Source organism: Ursus maritimus, unplaced genomic scaffold (assembly GCF_017311325.1).
Source record: "Ursus maritimus isolate PB19 unplaced genomic scaffold, ASM1731132v1 scaffold_24, whole genome shotgun sequence".
Taxonomy (NCBI): domain Eukaryota; kingdom Metazoa; phylum Chordata; class Mammalia; order Carnivora; family Ursidae; genus Ursus; species Ursus maritimus.
The window spans coordinates 2,015,803-2,038,897 of NW_024424897.1; the positions used below are offsets into that span (position 1 = coordinate 2,015,803).

Sequence of the window (23,095 nt, forward strand, 5' to 3'; positions counted from 1 at the left end):
CCCCCCCCCCCCCCCCCCCGCCCCCGCCAGCTGTCCATGGTCCTGGCTGGGTGCTCTGCACAGAGTACTGGGGAAACCAGGCTGCACTGGGAGAGGCCATCAGGTGGTCTCCTGAAGCCCGCACAGACCCTCCAAAGCCTGAAAGCCCCATAGAGCCCCATCAGGGCCGGCGGGGCAACACTCCTTCCGATAGTGTGCTCCGAGTCAGCACCGGCTGGCCTGACAGCGCCGGAAGGCAAGGGCTTCCCTCCGGGGCTGAGTCCTCAAGCAGCCCAGGGTGTTTCCTTTGTGCACAGGGACTCTGGGGGCTGTGAACATGGCAGGGATCCCTGGACCAGGGGAGCTGCCGAGCTTGCTGGGAGCAAGGAAGAGAAGCTGCTCAGGGCCATGGGCAGAGGGACACAGCTGTCTGAGTGAGAGAGAAAAGGGACTGGGCCCACGGTGCTGAAGATGCCAGCACTCGGGAGAACATCTAAGACCTACGGAAACCTGACGGGCAAGCGTGCTGACCGGCACGCGTGGAGCTGCAGCAGGCCGCTGACCTCTCCAGGCCTTGGGCTATTGGTGCTTACGAGGGGAAAGGACCACTCAGGGGACCTGAGCTCCCACGAAAGCCCAGCAGCACGAGAGTGCTGCTCTCTGCCAGCGTCGTATCAGTTGGCTAAAACTGGCTGCATTTTCTAGGGTAAGATCAAAATGAACTTGGAGTCTTAATTCGGGTTCTCACTCAGGGAGAGTGGGAACGTGAGTTCTGGGAAGTCTGAGGCCCTGGCGGTGGGCTGCTGGGCTCGGTGTGCTCTGGCACCCAGGCAAGCGCCAACCTGGGAGGGTGTCTGCGTTCGCACTTCCCACAGCCCGCGAAGGGGCCGCACTGCAGCGGGAGGGGGCGCGGTGACAGCCTGACCAGCTGATCCGATCCTGGCGGTGTGGAGCAGAGGCTCCCCGCGCGGTGGGCTGCTCGATGAGTCACTGCCTGGAAAACGTGCCACGCAGGCAAGAGCTCGGGTTTTCAGGAAACGGGCCTCTGATGGCAGCTGCCCAAGGAGTGGGCTGGGAGGAGAGCCTTCCAAGAGCGCGCGGCCTCCATCTGCAGCGATCGCTCAGCGGGAGAGGCGCCCTCGACGGGAACAGAAAGCACAGGTCATTACTGTGGAGAGAGGCGAGGTTTCAGGACCTGCAGAAATCGAAAATGAAGGAGAACGAGTCCCTGATGGCTTCACATCAAACATTAAACAGGAGCCGGCCGAACGTTTTGTCATTAGTGCCCCGCCTGGAGCAAAGTGCAAATGCAGATTACTTTGTGTTTTAACCTCAATTTCTGTTCGGCTTTGTTCCCTTCCTCCCCCTGCTCAGAATTCAACCTCTCCATCACCACCCAAGGGCTGTAGTAACGAGACGGCATGTTCTTTATTCCAGGTGCTCTCTCCCACAACACTGGCTGTGGGCTCCCTGGGGATGCACAAGCTCTGGCCTATTTACAAGCAGGGGGAGAAAGAGCAAGGGGGACTGTTTTCATGTGTTTTGTCACCAAACCAGGTCTGCTGCGAGCCCACGCAAGCAGCGAGCACCCAGTCGCCTCAGCAGAACCTGAGCGCGGCTGAGCACGACCTTCTCGGTGTCTGCACCGGATCCCACCGCCTGTTCCCCCACTTGGTGTGTGGACAGGAATGTGAGATGGACACCTGCCACCCGGGAACTGCCACGTTCCCAGCCTCCCTGGGTGAGGTGTATGAGACAGCCACGGGCAACAGCAGAAACGAGTGGGGCCCGAGCGGCCAGCCGCTGCGGGGCGGCCGGAGCCCGGGTCCTGGCGGCTCACGTCAGGCTACACGGAAAGAGAAACAGACTCTCCTTCGGGAAGCCACTGGATTCTGCATTACCAACTAACCTGTATTTCAACCACTACCTCTATCCACCGGCAGGGGAAGGGGAGGCGGCTTCCCACTGGAGCGGAATCAGTGTATCAGCAGGGGTGAGGCTGCAGGCCCCACATCATTGCCTGACCCGGTATTTATACCCAGTTTTTCTGACCTCTGACTTTGATTTTATGAAGAAATAAAGATGACCACCATCTCAGGTGGCTCTCTCCTCCACAGATGTACAACACGGCTGTGCGGCTGCACTCGAAGCCTTCCTGCTAAACCCAGCTGGGGCACCAGGACAGGCTGGGAAGCACGGCTGTGCCTCTGTGAGCACCTACTTGGAAACCATCTCAGCAAACGCAGGAACCACAGCCAAACGGGGCTGACACCCAATGTCTAGGAAATGCAAGTGCAAATAAACCCTTCCCCCAAACCCTGGAAGGAGAGTGGCAACATGCAAGCATGCCCTTCATGCTCTCCTCCGACCTTTATGCTTGTCTGTTTTCTTCGTGTGTGGGCGAGTGTGTATGGGACCAGGACTGTGTCACCACAGACACTCCCCTGGGAAGCAAAGACCGTTTACGTGGGTCTCCTAGTCGCCCCTGGGTGTGAACGGAGAGCAAGCTCGTCCAAGGTGAACCCCATGGGAAAGTCGCAGGTGGACATTAAAGCCGGTCAATGCAAGGTGACTAGGACTTCAGTCACTTTTGACAGAGATCATGGGAAAAGCATTTTAAAAACTGGGATCACTCGTAATGTGGGTGGTGGTGGGGTCTGTTTACCACCGAATGAATCCCCCTGAATTCTCTGTATGCTCAAGAAGCTTGCCCTGGCTGGAAACCCCCGTGTCCACATGCTTTGGCGGCAGCAACGGGAGGGAGCGGCCGTAGGAGTGCCAGCGTGGCAGGTCCCGCAGCAGGCCGGCTCCTCGTCTAGGAGCTGGGACCACGGGGCTGCCTCAGCGCAGAGGCTGGGCCGGGAGGGCCTGCGCTGCCACAGCGACACGGAAGACAACGGATCAACCAGACGACGTTTCTGGCCATGACTGCTTCATTATGTTCCTACGAGCATCTATCTCCTTCTTGAAACCTAAAACCTGATTTCACATTCAACTCCTGACCAAAGTCGGTTAATGGTATAATTTTCGATATTTAGTGGGATTGACTAATGTTTACTCTTTGGCCACAGACTCATGCTGGCACTGTCGTTAGGAAAGTCCTATCCGGAGAAAACGTGTGTTACATGCACATGATTTTCCTCCATGGAAATCTCATCACCACTGATTTCTGTAAGAGAACCCTGTAGTTTTACTTACATGGCATTTCTCAGCATATTGGGATAGGAAGCCATGACATCAAGCCTTTCAAAAAAAGATCCCAACTGGAGAGGACCCTTGGAAGCGCAGTGAAGCAGGACAGGCTCACGGAAGGAGAGCCCAGGCCACTGTGCCAAGACGTGGGCGGGCGGCACCACCGTGGACGCCTCCCCGCTGCATGGCTACCAGGCTCCAAGGGCCCAGGGGGCACCGAGGCACTGAATTCCACTTCCACCCCAAGGGCATCCATGGTCACGGTCTCCTGCAGAGTCCCTAGCAGGCTGTAATGGGCCCCCCAAGGGTTTGGTTTGGCCCTCAAAAAGTTTTTTGAAAGTACTGTATTGACTATTAACACATGTGTGTAAGTAAGTATGTATTTAGATTTACTTACTTATCTGAGATAGAGAATGCACATGTGCACGGGGCAGGGGAGAGGGACAGAAAATCCCAAGCACACTCCCCGCTGAACACAGAGCCCACCATGGGGCTCGATCTCACGACCCTGAGATCATGACCTGAGCTGACATCAAGAGCTGGACACTTAACTGAGCCACGCAGGCGCCCCTGGCTATCTACATTTTAAAATAGGAAAGTTGTAAGTGAATACATGAATTTATGGCTACTCTTTAAAAATCTACTGTGGGCTCAAACTGCCATCAGGAGCAGCACTGGAACTGAGTGCCAACGATGCAGGCCTGCTGTCGACGCCTGGCCTGACCAATGGGCCCTCCCGGCCCTCCTCACCCCTCGCCAACCCCTCATCTGTGCTCCCGCAGGACTGACAGACACCCTGCAGGGTCCGCCACCAGAGCAGACGGGGCACAAGGAGACTCCTGCTGCCTGAAACCCTTCAAGGCTCACTGCTCCCGAATTCTGCCCAAACAGAGAATGCACTTTCGGGTGTGGGGCCACTCTGTGCCCTGCTGCACATTTCCTGAAAAGCCATCCTTTTATGGTCCACGCCCCTGACGGTGGTCTCCTCCCACAGGTGGCGGCTGCCACACCAGGACCCCACGCAGTGCCAGGGCCGGCCCATTCGACCCAGAGTCTATGTGTGCTGCTGGTGCGAGGGGCCCTGTGCAAGGGCCTGACACGAACCTGGGAAAGCCACGTTCCCTCTCTCGACACGGCCCGACGGGTCACTCACCCACAGTCCCCTGTCCTGCACCGCCCGCGCTGTGGCTTCTCATCCCACCACATGCACGTGCAGAGGAGCCCCCGCTTCGGAGATGCCAAGTCTTCCCTCTTGGGCAGGAAGGGACAGTGGTTCCAGACACACCACACCTGCTGACCAAGCCTGTTCCCACGCACACTGAGCTGAGCTGAGAATGTCACCAGGCTGTCGAGGAGTAGTAAGATAATGCAGCTAAGCTCTTCGTAGGTGCTCAATCAACAGCAACCATTCACACTGTCATCAACACGTCCGTCAGCTGCCCTGAACCTCCACACTTCTGGGGTCTGCTGGATGCGTGCCTGGCAGGCTCACCGGGGAGCTCACTCCGGCCCCTCCTGCAGCCCATGCACCTGCCCTCGGGGCTGGTCACGGGCAGCACCCCCGACTCAGCTTTCCAGGCAGAGCCCTGGAGAGGTCCCACTGTCCAGCCTGTCCTTCATACCCTGGATGTAATTGGTCACCAAGCCCTGTCCATCTCAGCAGATAAAACACTCCGAAATCCGGTTCCTCACATCAAGCCACACTGCCACTGCCGGGACCCCAGCACGACATGCTACTCAAACCCAGCCGCTTCCGACTCGGTGCCTTCCGCATTACCAGCTGGGGTCCCTGGCTCCCGGCCCACTCTGCTCGCCCAAGCACGAGGCCCCTTGTCTGCAGCTCTGCCCACAGCCATAGCCCTGCCCCCTGCTCCAGGGGGTTCCACTTCTCGGCTCTCTGACCACACCCCTCCTCTCGCCGGCAGGATGTGGCCCAGAACCACACCCTCTGCAGGTCCTCCTGGTTCTGTGAGCCGTGGGCGCTCTTTCCTTGTAGCGAACGCGCTGTGTACAACCCCCTTCTCCAGGCTTCAAACCCCTCGTGGCGAGACCTCATTTTTGATGTTTAGGTGTCTCCACACCTAGACCCGGCGCACCGTGGGGCTTTGCCCGCCTCTGCCACCTCGGGCTCAGACAGGACAGCCACACTCACGCCGGACACAGGCCGCTCGACCACGCCAGGACGTTTACAGGTACAGGGAGGTGACTCAGGACTCAGAGCTCCCAGGCAGGGCTGGTGCGAGCGGGCCCGCAGCTTTGTCGGGAAGCGGTCTTGCCCTGGTGCTGGGAGCCTCTCGGGATCTGCTGACCGCACAGAGCCAAGGAGGCCCGAGCCTCTTTCTGACCAGGGCCTGTGCCCTCACAGAAAGGCTTTTCTTTACGAGTGCCCCTCAGCTGCGTTCCAGGTCCACGACGACAGGGGCTGTGCTGGGCTCTCCCAGGCTGGGTCCCCGGGACCTGACAGTCAATACACAGTTGGCATTATTTTACACTTCTCTAGAATGGTTTCTTATAACCTTTATAAGGCCCACCCAGTGCCCTGTGCTTGGCAGGGGTGCAAGGTATCCCCACAATGGGCTGTTTCAAGGACAGTCCTATTTGCTGTACAAATTCGGGACTGAGTCTAATGTGTGTGAATAATTTCCAACTTGGAATTTTAATGAGCTCTTGTCACAACATTTGAAACGTACCAAGTGAGACCAAATCCCGGCACCAAACCTTACAGGATTCTACTAGTCACAAATGTTTTGTGCAAAGAAGTACTCAACAATTTCTTCTGTCTCCAGTTTTGTATTTTGACAAATAATGCCTTAATCATAATGACTCAATCATTAAAAAAATAGCTTTTGGTGTCTCAAAAGCTTAAAAGAAATCTACATGCAGACTTTAAATTACAAAAGCAGTATCTGCCGACTTTTAAAATGGAGAGCCTGCCCTCAGCTCCACGGCCCAGCCGCCCACGCCACTCGCCCCGGGTCACCGCTCTGTTCTGCCTTTCTCTCAGCACGTAACACGTATCATAGGATAGATGGGATTCTGTTGTTGCCGCAGCTTGGGTCGGCTCTTGACACATAACACATTTGCCTAGCAGTAAATAATCTTCACAAATATAATTTTAAGATTGCTTATACTCTTGCAAGTGCACGCATCTCAATTACACACCTGCTCTGTTAGATACCAGGAGTAGTCCCATTTCTCCCTTTTACAGCTAAAATTCTGACAAATGGCTTTATGTGTCAAAATCTTTCAGAATGTCTCACGTTCCCTCCTGAGCTGGGACAGGAGGATGCAAAGTGGATGGCGCAGGCAGGGACAGGGATCAGGGAGCCTGAGGCCGGCAAGGCCACGGCGGAGGACAGAGGTGCAGGGTAGGGTGGTTCCACGGCATTCACGGGGAGGACACGGCAAGATAAACCAGATTCCAGAGTGGTTGCTAATGTCCGGCCATTTCCACGTCCAGCTGAAGGGAGACCCAGGGCTCTGTCCCTGCAGGTGAGGCTGGCTGAACGCTGGCACGGGAGGGGATGCAACGGAACAGAACGGATCTGGGCGGCAAGGTCCTTCCAGTGGAATCCATGCCACCCTGTGTCACCCAGCCCGGCGCAGGGCCACTCCTCCATCATGGTGTCTGATCAGACGTGTTCCCAGACACCACACGAGCTTCCTGACAGGTGACAGAGATGCTGCAACCTGGTGTCTATGCGTGTCCCCTCTCACACATCTAGAGGCCTGCGTACACGCACATAGGTACTGACGAGTCCAGCACCGCCGTCTGGGGCTGCACCGCCCTGCTGTGGCCGGGCCCTGCCGTGTGGCCACTCACTCACCTCCCTGCACCTCATGTGCTCACCTGCAAAATGGGGCTGTTGGCAACAACACCTGTCACGAGGGGCACGACTCAGTCCACGGAAAGCACGTGTGACACGTGAACCGCAGGAGGTCCTTAATAAATAAGTCACTGCTGTGCTTATTTTTATAGTCAGCACCTTCGGATCACTTGCTGTGACTTGCCTATACCTCTGTCTCAGTGAAGACCACGGCTCACCATCTCTCAGCTGCCCATGCCTGGCCTTCTGTGCACAGTTCCCACTGACTTTCCAGCTGTCTGCCTTTAGCAAGACGCTGCTCGTGGTGCAGACCCTGACGGTGGCCTCCCGGGCGGCCCCTTGGACGGACCTGGGACTGACTTCCAACAGAATTTGGCAAAGGGGACGCTGTCCCTGATGCTATGTCACACCGTGTAAGACCACCATGCCCTTGCTTGCTGAAGAGGCTCGAGGCACACGAGGGACCCCACACGGCAGGGATTGTGGGTCCCTGCAGCCTGGTGAGACCCCCAGCAGACCAGCCCCCCGCCCCACAGAAACTGCATAACTGTGTGTGCTTTAAGCCACTCAATGTGCGGGAAGATGGTCGTTCAGCAACAGGTAATGAATATATTCCTTGATTCTTCTTCAGACTGCAGGATTTCTATTTCTAAATAGAAGAACACATTCGTCGGAAAAACAGCCAATGGGCTTTCTTATAACATGAATTTAGTTTGTCGGCTGGTTTCCGTGTTTCCTTTCATTTTGGCACAAGGGTTCTGGCTTTCAGTCACCCTTCCTGTGCTAAGCCTGGGTTCGGTGGGAGCTACCGACACCTCACTTGTCCCTTCCCACCAGGTGGAGAACCGACAAAATGGCTTCTTCGCTTTCATGTGAAATGCCAGAATGGCACACAAGATACATACCTAAGGTTCAGGTTCAGAAAGAAAAAGAAAAAGAAAAAATCCAAAGCACATAACTTCCTTTGGCCATGAAAGTAAAACCAAGCCCATCAGTCTCAGCCAGTCCACACGCTGCCACCCCAGGGGGCCCAGAACTGCTGGCGCGAGACAGTCAGGCCCATCCTCACGTCTACGGCAGCTGCCGAGGAGTGCTTACGCTTCTCCTCCCCGAGCTTACTTTTACCGTAAATCTTTCCTCCAAAATGTCCATCGAACTACATTATGGAAACAGACTGGAGAGTAAGGAGGAGGGAGGGTTGGGAGTGGAGGTGTATTTCTATCCCCTCCTGCTTTTCCTGCTGGAGGGACTCCTTCAACGGGACCATCATGAGGCAGCAGGGCGGAATCTTTGTCCTCAGCTTGGGAGCACTGAAATGGCACTGTCACAGTCTGACTTCTAAGGACACGCTCATGTGAACAAAATTCACTCCCAGCAGCTGGCGGGAGCTGGACCGTCCTGCGGTCCCTGTGACGGACCTTGGAGGGTCTGGTGACAAGCTCCACAGAACCAACTGGAAAGAGGCTCACCTTTCTGGCTGAGGAAAGAAAATGTGCTTCAAGGAAATAGGCTGGACAGGAGTCAGGAAGTTGGACGCCTCGAGGAGACCCAAATCCACTTCATGCTTCCAACTCTCAGAAAGGTCCCTTGGAGTGACAGTAAGCCCATAAGATAGCGGGAGCCCAGCACAGCGGCCTGGTCCTCTCAGGATGACAAGAACTGTTGTGAAGGGTCACCCCACCCTCAGAGCCGCACAGAGTCGAGGGTTGACTGAACGGGGCTGCTGAGACCGTATGGCTGGTTGACCTTCCTCTCTGCCCAACCCTGCTGCCTCCCGTGCCCAGGTCTGGTCTGGGAGCACTCTCCAACAGCACCTGGTGCCAAGCGCCAGCTCCGGTACGAGTCCAACCTGCAAGAACTGGAATCCACCTGACAGGGAGCAGGGAGGGCAGCAGGCCAGATGGCGCTCTGCACGATCAGGGACCATGAAGGCTGAGTGAGCTGACGAGACCCCAGTCTTCAGGGTACGTTCTAGCCACACAGGGGCCCTGAAGTGCTCAGGGAGGCCAGACCAAGAAAGGAGGACGGCCCGGGTGTATACAGATGGCTGCTAGCCATTCCCCGAGCCTCAGAGTACTGTGAGGCTCTCCCCACGTTCAGCTGGGCCTCTGTGGATTGCTGGATCATTCACGCTTCTGTGCACAGCACACAGATACACTTGCAGATTTGCTTTATGAGATTCACAGGAGTCAGCTTCACATGAGAGAGGGCCACCTTTGCAGCCTTTGGCGCCGGTAAGAAAAGGTACCCTTACCAGTGACGGTGGGATCACAAGGTGCTGCTGTCACATCTAGACTCTGGACCTCAAGCAGTTCTTACACAAACTCCAGAGTTCAGAAACATTCTAAGAGGCCAATCCTGGGGAAAGGCGTCTGGGAAGACGAGTGGAGGCTGCCGTCTGTACCTGGCTCCTTCCCTGGCTGCCCTGGCTCCCGCCCCATCTGTCTTCTCTGCTCGCTGCCCTGGCCCCGTCTGTCCTGTCACGCAGAAGGGGACAGGAGGGTGTAAGCCACTTTCCTCTGACAGTCGGTGCCTCGTGCCCACTCCCGTCTCCATCTCACGAGGAACCTGCTCGGCCCGTGGAGCCCTGTGGTCTGGAAGGCGTGTCACCGGGCAGCTGGTGTGGTGCCCATTTCCTATGGTTTACCCAGGTATCCTCCCAAGACGACACACAGCACTGACCCCACGTGGTTTTCTCCCCATTTCTTCCCTTTTTAAAAATAACACATGTTTTATAAAAGCCTGGTTCACAAGAAAGACACAGGATTTAAGAAATCACTTTTCTTAAAGGAGAAGGCTGTTTTGAGGATCCAATCTTCCAGAAACGTTGGTCTTCACTTTAGTGATTCACTTTAAGTACCAGGAAGGGCTTTGGACACCCTCCCGGTTCTGGCCCCGTGAGCAGCGGGAGCAGAGCTGTGCGCCCCCATTCGGTGCGCACACAACCTCTTTGCCGCGCCGCGACTTGCTCGGCCCGTGCTCCCGCGGCGGCGCTGCTTTACCCTGTGAACTCCAGGAGCGCGTGCGGCTGACGCATGTTCTAACTCTCTGTGTACAGTCCGCCGCTGGGGCTGGCACAGCTCACCCCAACTCTCCTCATGCAGAATACTCCTTCCTGATTTCCCTTCAGTGGATGAGGGCAGTGAGTCCACAAACCCGGCCTCGGTTCTCCGGGTTTTCAGGGTCAGGGGAAAGTGGTCGTGCACATATTAAAGAAAACTCACTAACGGAAATAAGCCTGGTCATGAAAATACACCACGAGCGAAGTGCTGTTTTTAAATATCTGCATGAGGGCTTCTCCCACGACGGACACAACTCAGACTCACTTCTTTGCTAGCACCCCATTTTCGTACTGCCCCAAACTCTGCTCATGGTGCAAAAGCAAGGAAACAGGGAGAAACCAGTGCCTTCTGATACAAGATGTGAATTAAAGACAACTCACGGTAGTATCCTTGTTACTACTACTGCTAGCAGCGTAAGTAGCAACAGTCCCATTTGGGGAACTATGTTCAATGGTCATAAAGACCTCACCCGTGGGCGCTGTGTGCGCGTGTGTGCGTGTGTGTACGTGCGTGTGATTCTGTGACATAAGCATACCCATGAATTGGTCCATGAATCCAACGGTCTTAATCTGGCGGAGCAATCTGACGCACTTTGCAACCCGCCAGCAGTCTCTCCCCTCAGTACTGGTCCCTGCAGAGTCAGAAGCTTCTGTGCGAGCCTCTCCCGCGCCAAGTTACAGGATCCGAGGTGCTGGAGGTGCTGGTCCCGCTCTGGCTTCAAAGACCCTCCACGGCGCATGCCCCCCTGCAGGAGACTCGCACTTCCCATTCGCAGAGAGCTTTAGGTGGGACTTTGCCTACTTGTTAACGACACTTGGGTCTCCAAGTCAGTGGCCTGTCCTCCTACTTTGCTTCCCATAATTCCATTAAGCTTGTCCTACCGTAGAAACGGACAGAAACCGAGCCACTCAGAGAAAGTCACACCGTGGGGTGCGGTGGCTGGACACTTACCACATGGCGTGCATGTAAGTGGGGGGCAGGCGTGGGCTGCTGACGGGGGTGCAGTTGTAGGACCGCATGATCCTTTCTGCCAGGAGAAAATTCCGAAACAGACTAGCCACCAACAGGTCCTGTCTGAAGAGCTTTTGGAAGAGATCTGAGGGCAGATAAAACAGAAGAAGGTATCTTCAGTGACTCATGTCCAACATTTAAAGCCAAATACACAAATTTACCTCCATCAGAATGTTTTACAAGCAGGTTGGCACTAACAGACACATTTCCCATTGGTGAGACACACACACACTCACTTGCGTAAGTACAAACACCAAATCCCAGCCTGTCACTATGAAACAATACAAACAAGTCTTATAATAGCTGGTTTTAAGAAATCTGGTTTTAAAAAATCTAGATCATGCCAATTTTTACGAAGAAAATGAGTCCTGAGTCCACCTAGAAAATAGCACGCTAATGTTGGAGCAAAGCTCACGGGTGCTCAGTGCCCACCGCTGTTCTGGTGCTTGACCCACGGTGACTCACGGAAACCTCCAGAGGCTCTTGCCTCCTCCTCCGGCCCCCTCAGCTTTCCTCACTGACAAGACCTTGATTCTATTTCTCCTTCCTCATTCCAAGAGCCACCGTCTCCCGACTGCGAGGCAGCAGCAGCCCTCCCCTGTCCCTAGCTGATCGGCCGGGCAGCCTCACCCCGAGGGAGCACATTCCACGCGATGGTGTCTGTGATTGCCGTGAAGATCCAGTTCAGTTCTCCCAGAGGGGTCCTCCGGTCATTTAGCCGGCCGGGAATCCTAGGAGACACAGTGTGCGTTCATTAGTGACTGTCCAGAGACTCCTGCTACTGCAGAGTGGTGGAGAGAGGAGATGGTGGGAAGAAGAGAGGCGAGGGAGACAGAAAGCTCGGAGCAGAGGCAGGGCAGGCTCACCACGCTGGGAGAACGGCCTCGCCTCTTGGAGCGCAGGCTCCATCCTCACCTCCCTCCCCTCGGGCACCCCCGATGTATGGAACAGACCCAGTGGCTCCACACACCACTCCTGTGGTTTCCTCATACAAGAGATGGGCCGTGGACGGGCCCAAAGGGCAGCCTGTGGCATCTGCTACAGAGGAGCCCGGGCCACGTTCTTCCATTCCACGTCCCATCCCGGCCCCGTGGCTCCAGGCTGCAGAAGTACACTTTCAACCCAACCGCTGGGGAAGGAGAGCTTGTCCTCTGAGGTCAAGCTACCTTCCATTCACTCATCAAGTATCTGAGCGCCTAGTCCAGGGCCAAGCGCTGTTCTAGCGCTGGGCTGTGGGGGGAGGGCTCGCAGTCTGCCAGGAGGACAGATGAGAAGCCAGTGACCGAGTACAGCTGTAACGCACGGAGACAAAGCCCATAGAGCGCGGGGTGGGAGGGGCAGGGTTCAGGGCGCGAGCCGGCGGAGGTGAGAGAGGGCCTCGCTGAGAAGGTGACACTGCAGCATGGGCCAGCACTGGAGGAAGTGAGGGAGCGGGCCGAGTCGACACCCAGAGGGAGACCGAGTCAGGCAGAGCCCAGAGGGGTGCTTGTGCCTGTGGTGCAGGGACCCCGGCTCTGCCGTGTAACACGTTTAATTAGATCTGACAGGAAACTCTTGTTTTTTCTCCCAAAAGGAAAATGTTCATAGCAATTTGGCTCAGAGACTAAAGTGTGATTCCTGATATTTATAAGAGTTGACAGATTATTAGTTTCCATCATAGTAGCCCATTTGGTGGCACCATCTTTGCATGAGTGACGTTCAAAGCGGCCGGCCTCAGTAACGGGCACCGCCGAGCAGCACGAGCTTCCTCGTGTGACGGCGGCATGTGTGTTCCTTCCTTCCACCAAATGCCTTTCCTTCAGGAATAAAAAATCCTTATTTCCTCAAGCAGGCTTAGTGATAGGACAGGAAAAAAAAAAGAGGAGGGATCAGTAAAATACTTGAAAACAGCATTATTGCTCAAATAGCCTGAACTCTTGAACCCCCCCCCCAAAAAAATTGTATGTCAAGAGGAAGACTCCAGTTTGTTTAAACTGAAAGGCTTTTGCAAACACAGTCAAACGAGTGGCCATGGCATGCCTGACTTAGAAAGCAGGGTTTGTGTGAGCGGGGGCAGAGGGAGAGAATTTTTTTTAAATTAGATTTTACTTATTTTAGACAGAGGGAGAGAGTGGGGAGGGGGAGAGGATGAGGGTAGAGGGAAAGAAAGAATCTCAAGCAGACTCTGTGTGGGGCTCAATCCCAGGACCCTGAGATCATGACCTGAGTGGAAACCAAGAGTCAGAGGCTCCACCGGCAGAGCCCCCCAAGGGCCCCCAGAGCAGTCTTTCCTGGCTGTGTGTGTTGGGCATCTAAGGATTCCCACAACTTAAAAGACAGCAAGGTCTCCAGGTGAACACTTGGCACAAGGACAACAGGACTGTCTCCCTTTCTGCACCCCACACTCTTCCAAAAGGAGAGCATGTGCTGGGTGAGCCAGGTGGCCTGCCCTCGCCCTGGAGAGGAAGGCAAGGGTCCGTGAACAGCACAGCACAGCAAACACCCCCACCCCTCAAGAGGCGGCACCAGAGCCTCCCCTGCAGCAGCTAGGTGAGCACGGGGCGCACCTGCAGGAGAAAGCATTTACGAAATCCGAGCCAACAGTCCAGGGAGGCCTTGGACCGGCGTCCTCATTCTCAGCCTGCAAGTGCCAGTGCAGACGCCTGGGTTGCTGCCCCAGAAGGAACATGGCACTAGGGGATGATGGGGAGGAGGGGGCTTTAACAGGGCCAGAGGGTGGGCGTGGAGCCGGGACGCATAAGCTTGTGGCTTGGGTCCTGCATCTGGGGAGGAGGAACTCATGCACCAAAACTGTTTTGAATAAGATTATTCACAAGCTCACCAGCAACAAAATTCAGCAATAACACTGCACCTTCCACTGTGTAAGGACTCTTGCTGAAGGCACCGCCTGCCCTCTCTACGGGGTGGTTCGGGGACAGAATGCGGCGCACCAGGGGAGCCACATTCCGAGGCTGAAGCCCACTGTCCAGGACCAGCAGATGCACGACAGCTGATGTGTGCAGGGATCTAGCACGTCAGAAAACGGTGACCTTTGATGTCTCGTCACAGGTTCTCTGTTATTCAGAGGTAGCCAGACTGCGCGGTGAGAGGGCACGCCCCCAACTCTGACACCAAGCGCAAGTTCCGCAGGTTCCCGGAACCATGAAGGGCTGTCAGAACTCAGCGAAAGCTGTTACACTCATGGTCACAGTTTATTAGAGAGAAATACAGAGAGACATCGGGGCCAGTTCAGAAAGACATGCGCAGGGCAGAGTCCAGGAAAAGTACCAAAGGTGGGGGCTTCCATGTCCCCTCCCGGCATCCACATGTGACAGCACGCATGACGATCTGCCAACCAGGGGGGGCCTTGGTGTCCACCTCGGAGCCCTGGTTGGCTGCCTGGCTGCCCACGAGTTGGATCTCAGCCTCGAGCTGGACAAACCCCACACTCAAACCCCCGGCTGAAGTCACACGGTTGCCCTCTCCAGTGGAGTGGGCCCCCATCCTGAGATGACTGGGTGTGGCCTACCCCGCCCCGAAAGATGACGCTCCTTCAGGAAGGGTACAGGCCCTCTCTCTGTGCTGGCCAAGCTCCTGACTACACACAGTAGTCTGTGCAGTGTCAAAAGCGAACCTATTCAGGACTCGTTTTCAGATTCTGGACTCACATGCTGTTCCGGGTGCAGCAGCTTCGCTGGACTAAAGCCCCAGAGGTGCGTCCCTCGGAGGCTGAGCCGTGTCACGTACACAGGCCTTCCAGCAAGGCGGCCTGAGGAGCTGGCCTGCATCCTCCATGTGGACGACAACCCGACCACTGGACGGCACGTGTCACGGATGCGCCAGCCCCTGGACGATGCTCTGGGCGTGCTGCCAGCACCGCCTGTCTGGAAAGGACAGACCTACGAAGGCCAGAGGACGCCAGCATCCCTCACCTCAGCAAGTCTGCTTCTGGGAGTCAACCCCAAACTGGACACAAGGAATGGGGATGCGAGACATGCCGTGTTTTATTTACAGGGGTGAAAAATCAGAAAGTAGGAATGTTACTACAATGAGAGAAATGAGTAAGTAAATTACAAAACCACCATGTGAAATTACTACAAGCTCGTAGACCGTTGCTTATGAATATTTCAACAATACGGGAAAACGTGTGCTTCGTAACCTAAAGTAAGGAAGCAAGACAAACACCGGTAAGTCATCACCACACAGGATGCGCGGGCAGGGAGAACAGAAGACAAAGCGTCGAGACACGACCGTGGGGAGGCTCTTCCCGCCTCCCGTGTGAGCGCAGTCAACATCTGCTGCACAGGTGTACCCCGCTCGCGCAATGGGGAGCAAGCCAAACCCCCATTCCCTCGCCTCCCCGCCCCGAGTCCCTGATGCTCACGCCGGGGGGGACAGGCAGCTGGTGGGCGACGGGACAGCACTCTCGGAACAGTCTGACCAAGGTCTATTTCCAAACCTGACCCGAGTGCATCACTGACATGAGCCAGTTCGTCCTGAATCAAGACGAGGTGGCTCAGCACGAGCTGGCTCCTCGCGGTCTGACCTCTTGGGTAAAGGAACGATGTATTCCCAGCGGCATGGAGCTGCTGCTGAGATTCCTGTCTTGGTGGGCGGGCGGCCAAGCCACTGGGACGAACAGAGGCCAACCCTTGTCAGGCTAGGGTCAATGCGTATTTAGGTGTTTAAAAAAATCTGCAGCTTGTGACAATCCCCAGCAGGTAGTGCAGAAGTGGGGTCCCACTACCATCACCTGGATCCCCTCGATCTCCTTCACTAAAGCTCATCATGAAACCAGAGTCAAAGCTGTCTCAGACCTAGGGATCTTTCAAACCGACCCATCCACCCATGAGTCCAAGAAGCGTCTTCTCCACGCAGTAGACAGGGGTGCATACTTGGGATGGCAGAGTGGGACTGAGTCAACTTCCCTCACTTGTCATGTCGCTTAGAATTAAATCACTTCAGAAACTTCTTGTTTCTGTTTTCCTTTCCATATCAGAGACTAGTACAGAATGTCGAAACCCAGGGCACTCCAGAGGCCATCTGGATCGCGAGTGTGATCAGGTCACCCCCCTTTACAAAATGGCCCCACACTGGCGGCTGAGGTCCTTATGGGTTGTGTGGCTGACATGCAGCCACTCCGCCCAGACCGCTCCAGAAGTCCTGGCTGCTGGAGGCCATCTGGATCGCAGATGGCGGACACGGGGCCATGGGAGGTCAAAACCAAGACCACATTTCATTACAGAGTTCCTTTGAAACCTGGGCAGGGAGGAGGGTGGCATCGGGCACCCAGGGCCCATCGCAGCTTTCAGGAAGGGGTCTCCCAGGCTCGGTGTGGTCTTCCCCAGTCCGCGGCACCTCCAGAGAGTGACCCATGCTCCACAGTCAGCACAGGGCTGGTCTGTACCACGGCCGGTTTCCTCCCCTGCCCCTCCCCCCATTACCCCCACAAATCTGCATTCCCCACAGATGTGTAGTGTCTGCACCCCACAACCAACCAGCACAGGGGCCTGTGGGAGGTTTTGTGTCTGGCTTGTATTTACCCTTCTCGGGCTACTTTGTTTCTCCTGAGCTTTCTTTTTCACTAAATATGCCACATTCCAGCCATGTGGAACTTGCTGTTAGCCCCCAAACCTGTGCAGACCACCCTCTGCTCTCCTGGCTTAGAGAGCACCGAGCAGTCCTCCAGTCGACCTGCTCGCAGAGAGCATCCCAGGGGGTGCCTCCCGTCCCAAGGGGCCCCCCAGGCCTGGGGACTGCTGCTGACACTCCCACGGAACTTCGCAGACGCCTCTGCCGGACACGGAAGCTGCCACCCAGCCTGTCCTCAACCAGGCAGGAGCCGTCGGAGCGCGGCTTCACCATGCTCACCCAGTGCTCCGCACCAGCCATAATGTACAACAGGTGCTCCATCCATATTTGATGAGCGAAGGAATGAATCCCTCCCGAGTGATCGCAAGCTCTGTGTAAATAAAATGTTAAGTGAAAAACTATGGTTTCCAAGAAAATGATACAAACTCACTAAAAATACTCAAGTGATAGGAAGATAACACAAATCATGCCAAATTCTATCACGTAAGAACCACTGGAAACATCTGCTGGCTATCCTCTCTTGATGCACAAAATCAGGTAATTTTGCATGCACTGAAATAACACTGTACAGGGATGCTGCATTTGTGTTAAAAATACCCACAAAAACACTTAGAAAAAAAGGCCTGGAAGGGCAAATATGCACCAGAGCACTAACAGTGATGATCTTAGTATGGTGGAGATTATAATGATTCAGATTCTCTTTGCTTATCTGTGTTTAATAATATATCTGTGCTGAAAACATGCTACTTGCATAATGAAGAAAAAGAAAACTCTCGTTTTCTTTAGTAAGAATAAGTCTACAGCGAGTTTTCCTGAAAATGGAAGAGATTTTAAAACTGTATTATCTTCTAAATTTACATCATCTCACATTCAACTCAAATAAAGCAGAACTTCCTCTACTTTAAGCGACCTCATGAAAACGACGGTGTAGAGAGCCGTGGGCTGTTATTTCCTACAAGTGATCTGCTGTAGGAACGCTCCACGACTAAGAAAACGGGACCGTGAACCCAGCACTTTCTCTTCTGAATACCAGGTCGGTACCCTGCAGCCAGATATTTGGAGGGACAGAGCCACAGCCACAAAGCTGCGGCTCCTGGCCTGTGGTGTGGCGGGAGGGGGCGCCCCGAGTGTGTGTGTCTTGTGTGCAAGCCTTCCTCCAACACTGAGGGCTTGGGGGAAAACAAAGTCACACATATCCACAAGACATACACGTACACACCCTCAGCCGTTATAAAAATACAACTGAGTTGGACAGAACACTCCGTGGCATGAAGGCTGGGAACCACTGCTCTGGACAGTACATTTTGTGCGGGTATTTTCTGCATGCTGACATTCTCCTGAACCAAATCAAGCCACATATCTACAATATTCTTTTCCAATCTCTCCTGCCTTAGAATTGTGTACAATTCAATGCTCTAATATCATCTGATTTCTTTATAAAGTGCCATTTGTGCTAGCCATTCGTAGACCTCAAGTGACCCACTCGTGTCCACGAAACCTGCAGTTTTGAGCGTGATCTCTGGGACCAGTCTGAAAGTGTGCAGTTTCACAGCCAGAAGAGAAGTCTTCTTTTCACCTGGGCTGCAGGACCGTGTCCGCGCCGGCAGAAGGAAAGGAAGGAGATGGGACGTGGGAAGAAAGCCTGGCTGGGAACGGAACCACGCTTGTTTAAACACAGAAAGCCTGGATGTAGAGCTGCGTCCTCCACATGGGCCAGCCGGTGAGCCGCGCGGCCTCCGTGGTGCTGCCTGAGGGACTAAGTCAGCCAGGCCCCAAACCACATCTGCAAACCTGGGCTGTGCGGCTCCGTTCTTCGCCCAGGGTTTGGGTGACGTCACGAGTTCTCTCCCTGGCAACGGCAGCAGGTTAGGTGACTCACGTCCCCCTACCGATAACAGCTAGCGGGCTGCACGTGTGTGGTGGGGAGTCTTCCGGAAGGCAAAGGAAGGCTGGCAGCCTGTGGGGAATCATGGGGCCAAGACCGGAGAGGGAAGCCCAAGGCATCAACTGGCATTTGGGGCTAGCTCTCTCTGAGGCATCTGGTGATCCCACAGCAGGATGGAGGGGCAGGACCCCGAGCCGAGTGTGGTACCCAGGGGGATGGAGGGCAGATGCTGGGGCTGAGGGCCGTAAGGAGGTGGAGCGCTGACAGAACCCCCAAGGCGCTGAGCTGGGACCCCAAGGATGAACTGGAAGCAACCCAGACCTCACAGCCCCGAAGCACCCAAACCCCGCACATTTTCCACTTCCAGTTTGCAGCGTTCGATCAGAAGTAACCAGGCGCGTACTGGGAAACGAAATTGACGCCTGAAACCCAGAAAGACAACTGCTAAGGGAAGGAGCTGCACAGGATTGGCACAGCGGTGACGTCAGACACAAACGTCACGATAATTTTGCCTACATGTTCTAGAAATTAAAGGACAAAGGAAGTCTTGGCAGAGAACCAGAAACCATAACATAAAGCCTGGAAATTCTAGAACTTCAGGAACTTGAAAACATATTATATTAGTCACTCGATAGATGGGCTGAAGAGCAGATAAGACAACACTGAAGAGAGGAATGAAAGATGGGTCAGAAAAAATACTCAGAATTAGGCATAAAGAGATAAAAGGTTGGGACGTAAGAAATACAGTGGATATCATGAAAAGATCTGAAATAACCCGCTGGGGTCCCAAAAGGAGAGAGCAGAGGGAATGGGACAGAAGCAACCTTCAAAGGGCATTTTCTGCAGCTGATGAAGGATGCTGAAGCACAGTGTCCTGGTCTGCACGGGCCGCTGGAACAAGACTCCAGACCGGCCTCACCAACTCATTCTCACACAGCTCTGCAGACTCTAAGTCCAAGGTCGGGGCGCCAGTGTGGGCAGTCCTGGCGAGGACCCTCTTCCTGGCTTATGGCCTGCGGCCTTCTTGCTGTGTCCTCAACATGGCGGGGAGTCAGCGCTCTGGCGTCTCTTCCTCCTGGCACAGGGCACTAATCCCATCATGACCTCATCTCCCACAGGCCCATCCCCAAATACTATCACGTTGGGAGTTAGAGTTTCAATATGGGGATTTTGGGGGAATCACAAGTCAGTCCATAGCACTCAGGCTCTAGAAACGCTCTAGTCGTAAAGCAGGATAAATACCAAGAACGCCCAGATAAACACAACAAAACAAAACTGCCAAAATCCAAGAAAAGGAAAAAATTTACAATAAAGCGATGATAATCAAGATGGTGTGGTACTGGCATAAAGATCGATTTAACAGCACAGGGCAACAGAGCTTTACAACTATGGCCCAAAGCTTTCTGTCCAAGGCACCATTTCAATGGGGAGAAGACCGTCTTTCTACAGCGGTGCTGGAACAACTGGACACCCAAATGGGAAAAGTGACCCTTGCCTCTCACTGCACATCACGTGCAAAAATTAACTTGAAATGGACCATAAACTTACCCGTAAAAGTTAAAACTATAAAAGTCTTAGAAAAAATAGAAAATCATCACAAGCCTGGGGTAGGCAAAGCTTTCTTAGGTGCAACACAGAAAGTATATAAATTTGAAAGAAAAAAGTATTAAATCTGATTTTATCAAAATGAAACGCTTCTGCTCCTAGAATACTGTTGTGAAAATGAAAACACAAGCCAGACTGACCAAAGACAGAGAGAGCTGACAATGACATATATCCAACATATTTAAAGGGCTCTTGAAGACAAACAGCACAATTAAAACACTGGCAAGAAACATGAATATACATTTTATTAAAGAATATAAATTAATGGCCAACAGCACATGGAAAGCTGCTCAGCATCATTAGTCGTTAGGCGAATGCAAATTAAAACCACAGGCCTGGGGCGCCTGGGGGGCTCAATCACGTAAAGCATCTGCCTTCAGCTCGGGTCATGATCCTGGGGTCCTGGGACCGAGTCCCATGTTGGGCTCCCTGCTCAGCGGGGAGTCTGCCTCTCCCTCTGCCCCTCCCTCCCTCCACTTATGCGCTCTCACTCTCTCTCAAATCAATACAATCTTAAAACAAACAAGCAGGATACAGCACTACGCATCCACTGTGAATACCAAGTGTAGCTGTGAAGGTCGAGCACCTGGCACACTCGCGCATTCCCGGTGGGAACGTGAACTGGCAGATCACTGTGGAAAACGGCTGAGAAGTTTCTGGGAAAGTTTAACGCACATCTGCTAGGTGACCCAGCCATTCCACACCCACGTATTTATCCTGGGGAAACGAATACACAGTCACGCACAAGGACCAGCACATGAATATCTGTAGCAGGTCTGCTCATCATAGCGACCAAAATGGAAACAGCCGACTGTCCATCAGCAGGCGGATGGATAAAGGGCTGTGACACATACAACGGAGTATTGCTTACAGTAAAAGGGAGCGAATCACCGATACACCCAGCATGGGAAAGTCTCAAAAGCACTGTACTGAGGAGGAAGAGCTAGACACGAGAGAATGCATTATAGTTTTCTATTTATATGAAGATCTAGAAAAGACAAATCTAAGGTATGAAAAGGAAGAGATTAGTGGTTGCCTGGGCTTGGGAGCTAGGCTGGAGGACTGACTGGGACAAGAGAAATTCTGGGATACGTTTCGAGTGATGGTGGATTCATGGGCGTGTAAATCTGCCAAAACTCATCAAACTGTATGGAATGTAAGCGGTATTTTAACAATGATCATTTTAAAATGAAAAATCAAACGAAGGGGAAATTATGGCATTTTCAAACAATAAAAACAGAATTTTTCACTGGCAAACCTGCACTAAAGGGAGTTGTTTAGGTAAAGAGAAATGATCTCAGATTGAGATGCAGGACGGAGTGGAGGGCAACGGAAGGTGTAAATATCAGTGAGTCTTAACTACAGAATATTAGTAACATTTGTGGAGATGATATACGGAGAAGGAAAATATGTGACAATAATTGTACACAAGTCAGGAAGTGAGTAAATGGAGTTCATGTGCACTCGGGTCCTCATATCACCTGGGAAATGGTAAAAGTACTAATTTAGATTTGAGTTTAATAAGCTGGGGGTTGCCAAGACTATGGTCTGAGGGCCAAATCCAGCCCAGCGGCTTGTATTTTTTGTTTGTTTTTTGTTAGCCCATGAGCTAATAATGCTCTTTACGATTTTAAAGATGACACTAAGAATACACGACAGAGACTTTACGTGGCTTGCAAAGCCTGATGCATGTACCGTCTGGCCCCAACAGAGAACGTAAGTAGGCCACTGTTCTGGAGTAGCTGTTCGTGTGCTGGAAAAGAACACAGAGCTGACAAGCCAACAGAGGGGGAGAAAGGAATAAAACTGCTAAATGAAACCAAAAGAGGGGAGTGGAGGAGGAGAAATCAAGATGGAAAAAAAGAAATGGGGGAAAACAAGAAAGTGAACAGATTTCAACTCAAGTATGCCAATTATTACACTAACTATAAAAAGACTAGATACTTCAATTAAAGTCAGCAATTTTCAGTCTAAATCAGTCTAAGTCTAAAACCAAAAGTCAGCTATGTCCTGCTAAAAAGAGATACACCTTAAATACATACAAGATTTAGAAACATGTATATTAGAATACATGCTTAAATATATATAAGGAAGAAAAACACACATTCTTGCAAATGCTAATCGAAAGACAGCTGCACAACTATCCCGTGAAGTGGACTTTATGGCAAAGGCATTATCAGAGATGAAGGGTGACATTCTCAAAGAGTCCATTCATGCCAGCAGGAACGGGGAATCACTTATGGCTAATTTGTCCTTCTGTAGTTTTGAAGGGCAAAGCGTGTGGTCAACAGGGGGAACGGGCTTTTAATTTAAAGTAAAATGGCAATAAATGGTCAAAATTTGTTTCTTAATGAGAGGAAGAAGTTGAGATACATGTATCAGCAACTTCTCTAGCAACGGGACGGGTCACAGGAAAACCTAGCAGGGCATCAGGGAGTGGCAGAACAGGGGTCTGGGACTGCAAACAGAAAGGGTTGATCTCAGTAACACTGAGGACGACCCAAAGTTGGACAATTAAGGATCAGTGTGTCCAGGTCCCCAATAAACAGTAGAGGCTTTCAGACTGTAAAACCACTCCCAGTAAGAAATGTATTTTGCGCGGTAATCTAACACACACACAGGTAAATACGTATCCAATATTCACATACAATAGAAGTAAAGAACTTTCCTGTTACTGGGAAAACAAGAATATTTTCTATCTTTTTTTTTTTCTTTTTTAATGGAGGCTGTGGCCCACCAAACTGATTTCATAGCTACTAATAAACCATGACCTGCAGCTTAAAAATAAGGATTTTAAATGAAGCTCTTGTTAATTTCCCCAGGACGCTATCAGCTCAGGGTTATCAAAATGGTTTGATGGTGAACATAGCTCCCCAGGGATCTCAGAGATTAGAAAACCACACAATTCTACCTCTAAATCAAATGGTTTATGGGTGCAATGCTGCTGCCCTCAGCCCCTTTCA

At 52.9% G+C, this 23,095-nt stretch overlaps 1 protein-coding gene across 4 annotated transcripts in view; it reads right to left on the reverse strand.

Annotated features, from left to right (window-relative positions):
• RPTOR (regulatory associated protein of MTOR complex 1) overlaps positions 1 to 23,095 on the reverse strand; it is a 338,061-nt gene that overhangs the window by 104,703 nt on the left and 210,263 nt on the right. For all 4 annotated transcript variants that reach the window (XM_040640059.1, XM_040640061.1, XM_040640057.1 and 1 more), the window contains exons 8-9: positions 11,702 to 11,802; positions 11,012 to 11,156 (exon numbers count right to left, since the gene is read on the reverse strand). In XM_040640059.1, the coding sequence (XP_040495993.1) occupies positions 11,012 to 11,156; positions 11,702 to 11,802 (246 nt within the window). The remainder of the gene's footprint in view (positions 1 to 11,011; positions 11,157 to 11,701; positions 11,803 to 23,095) is intronic.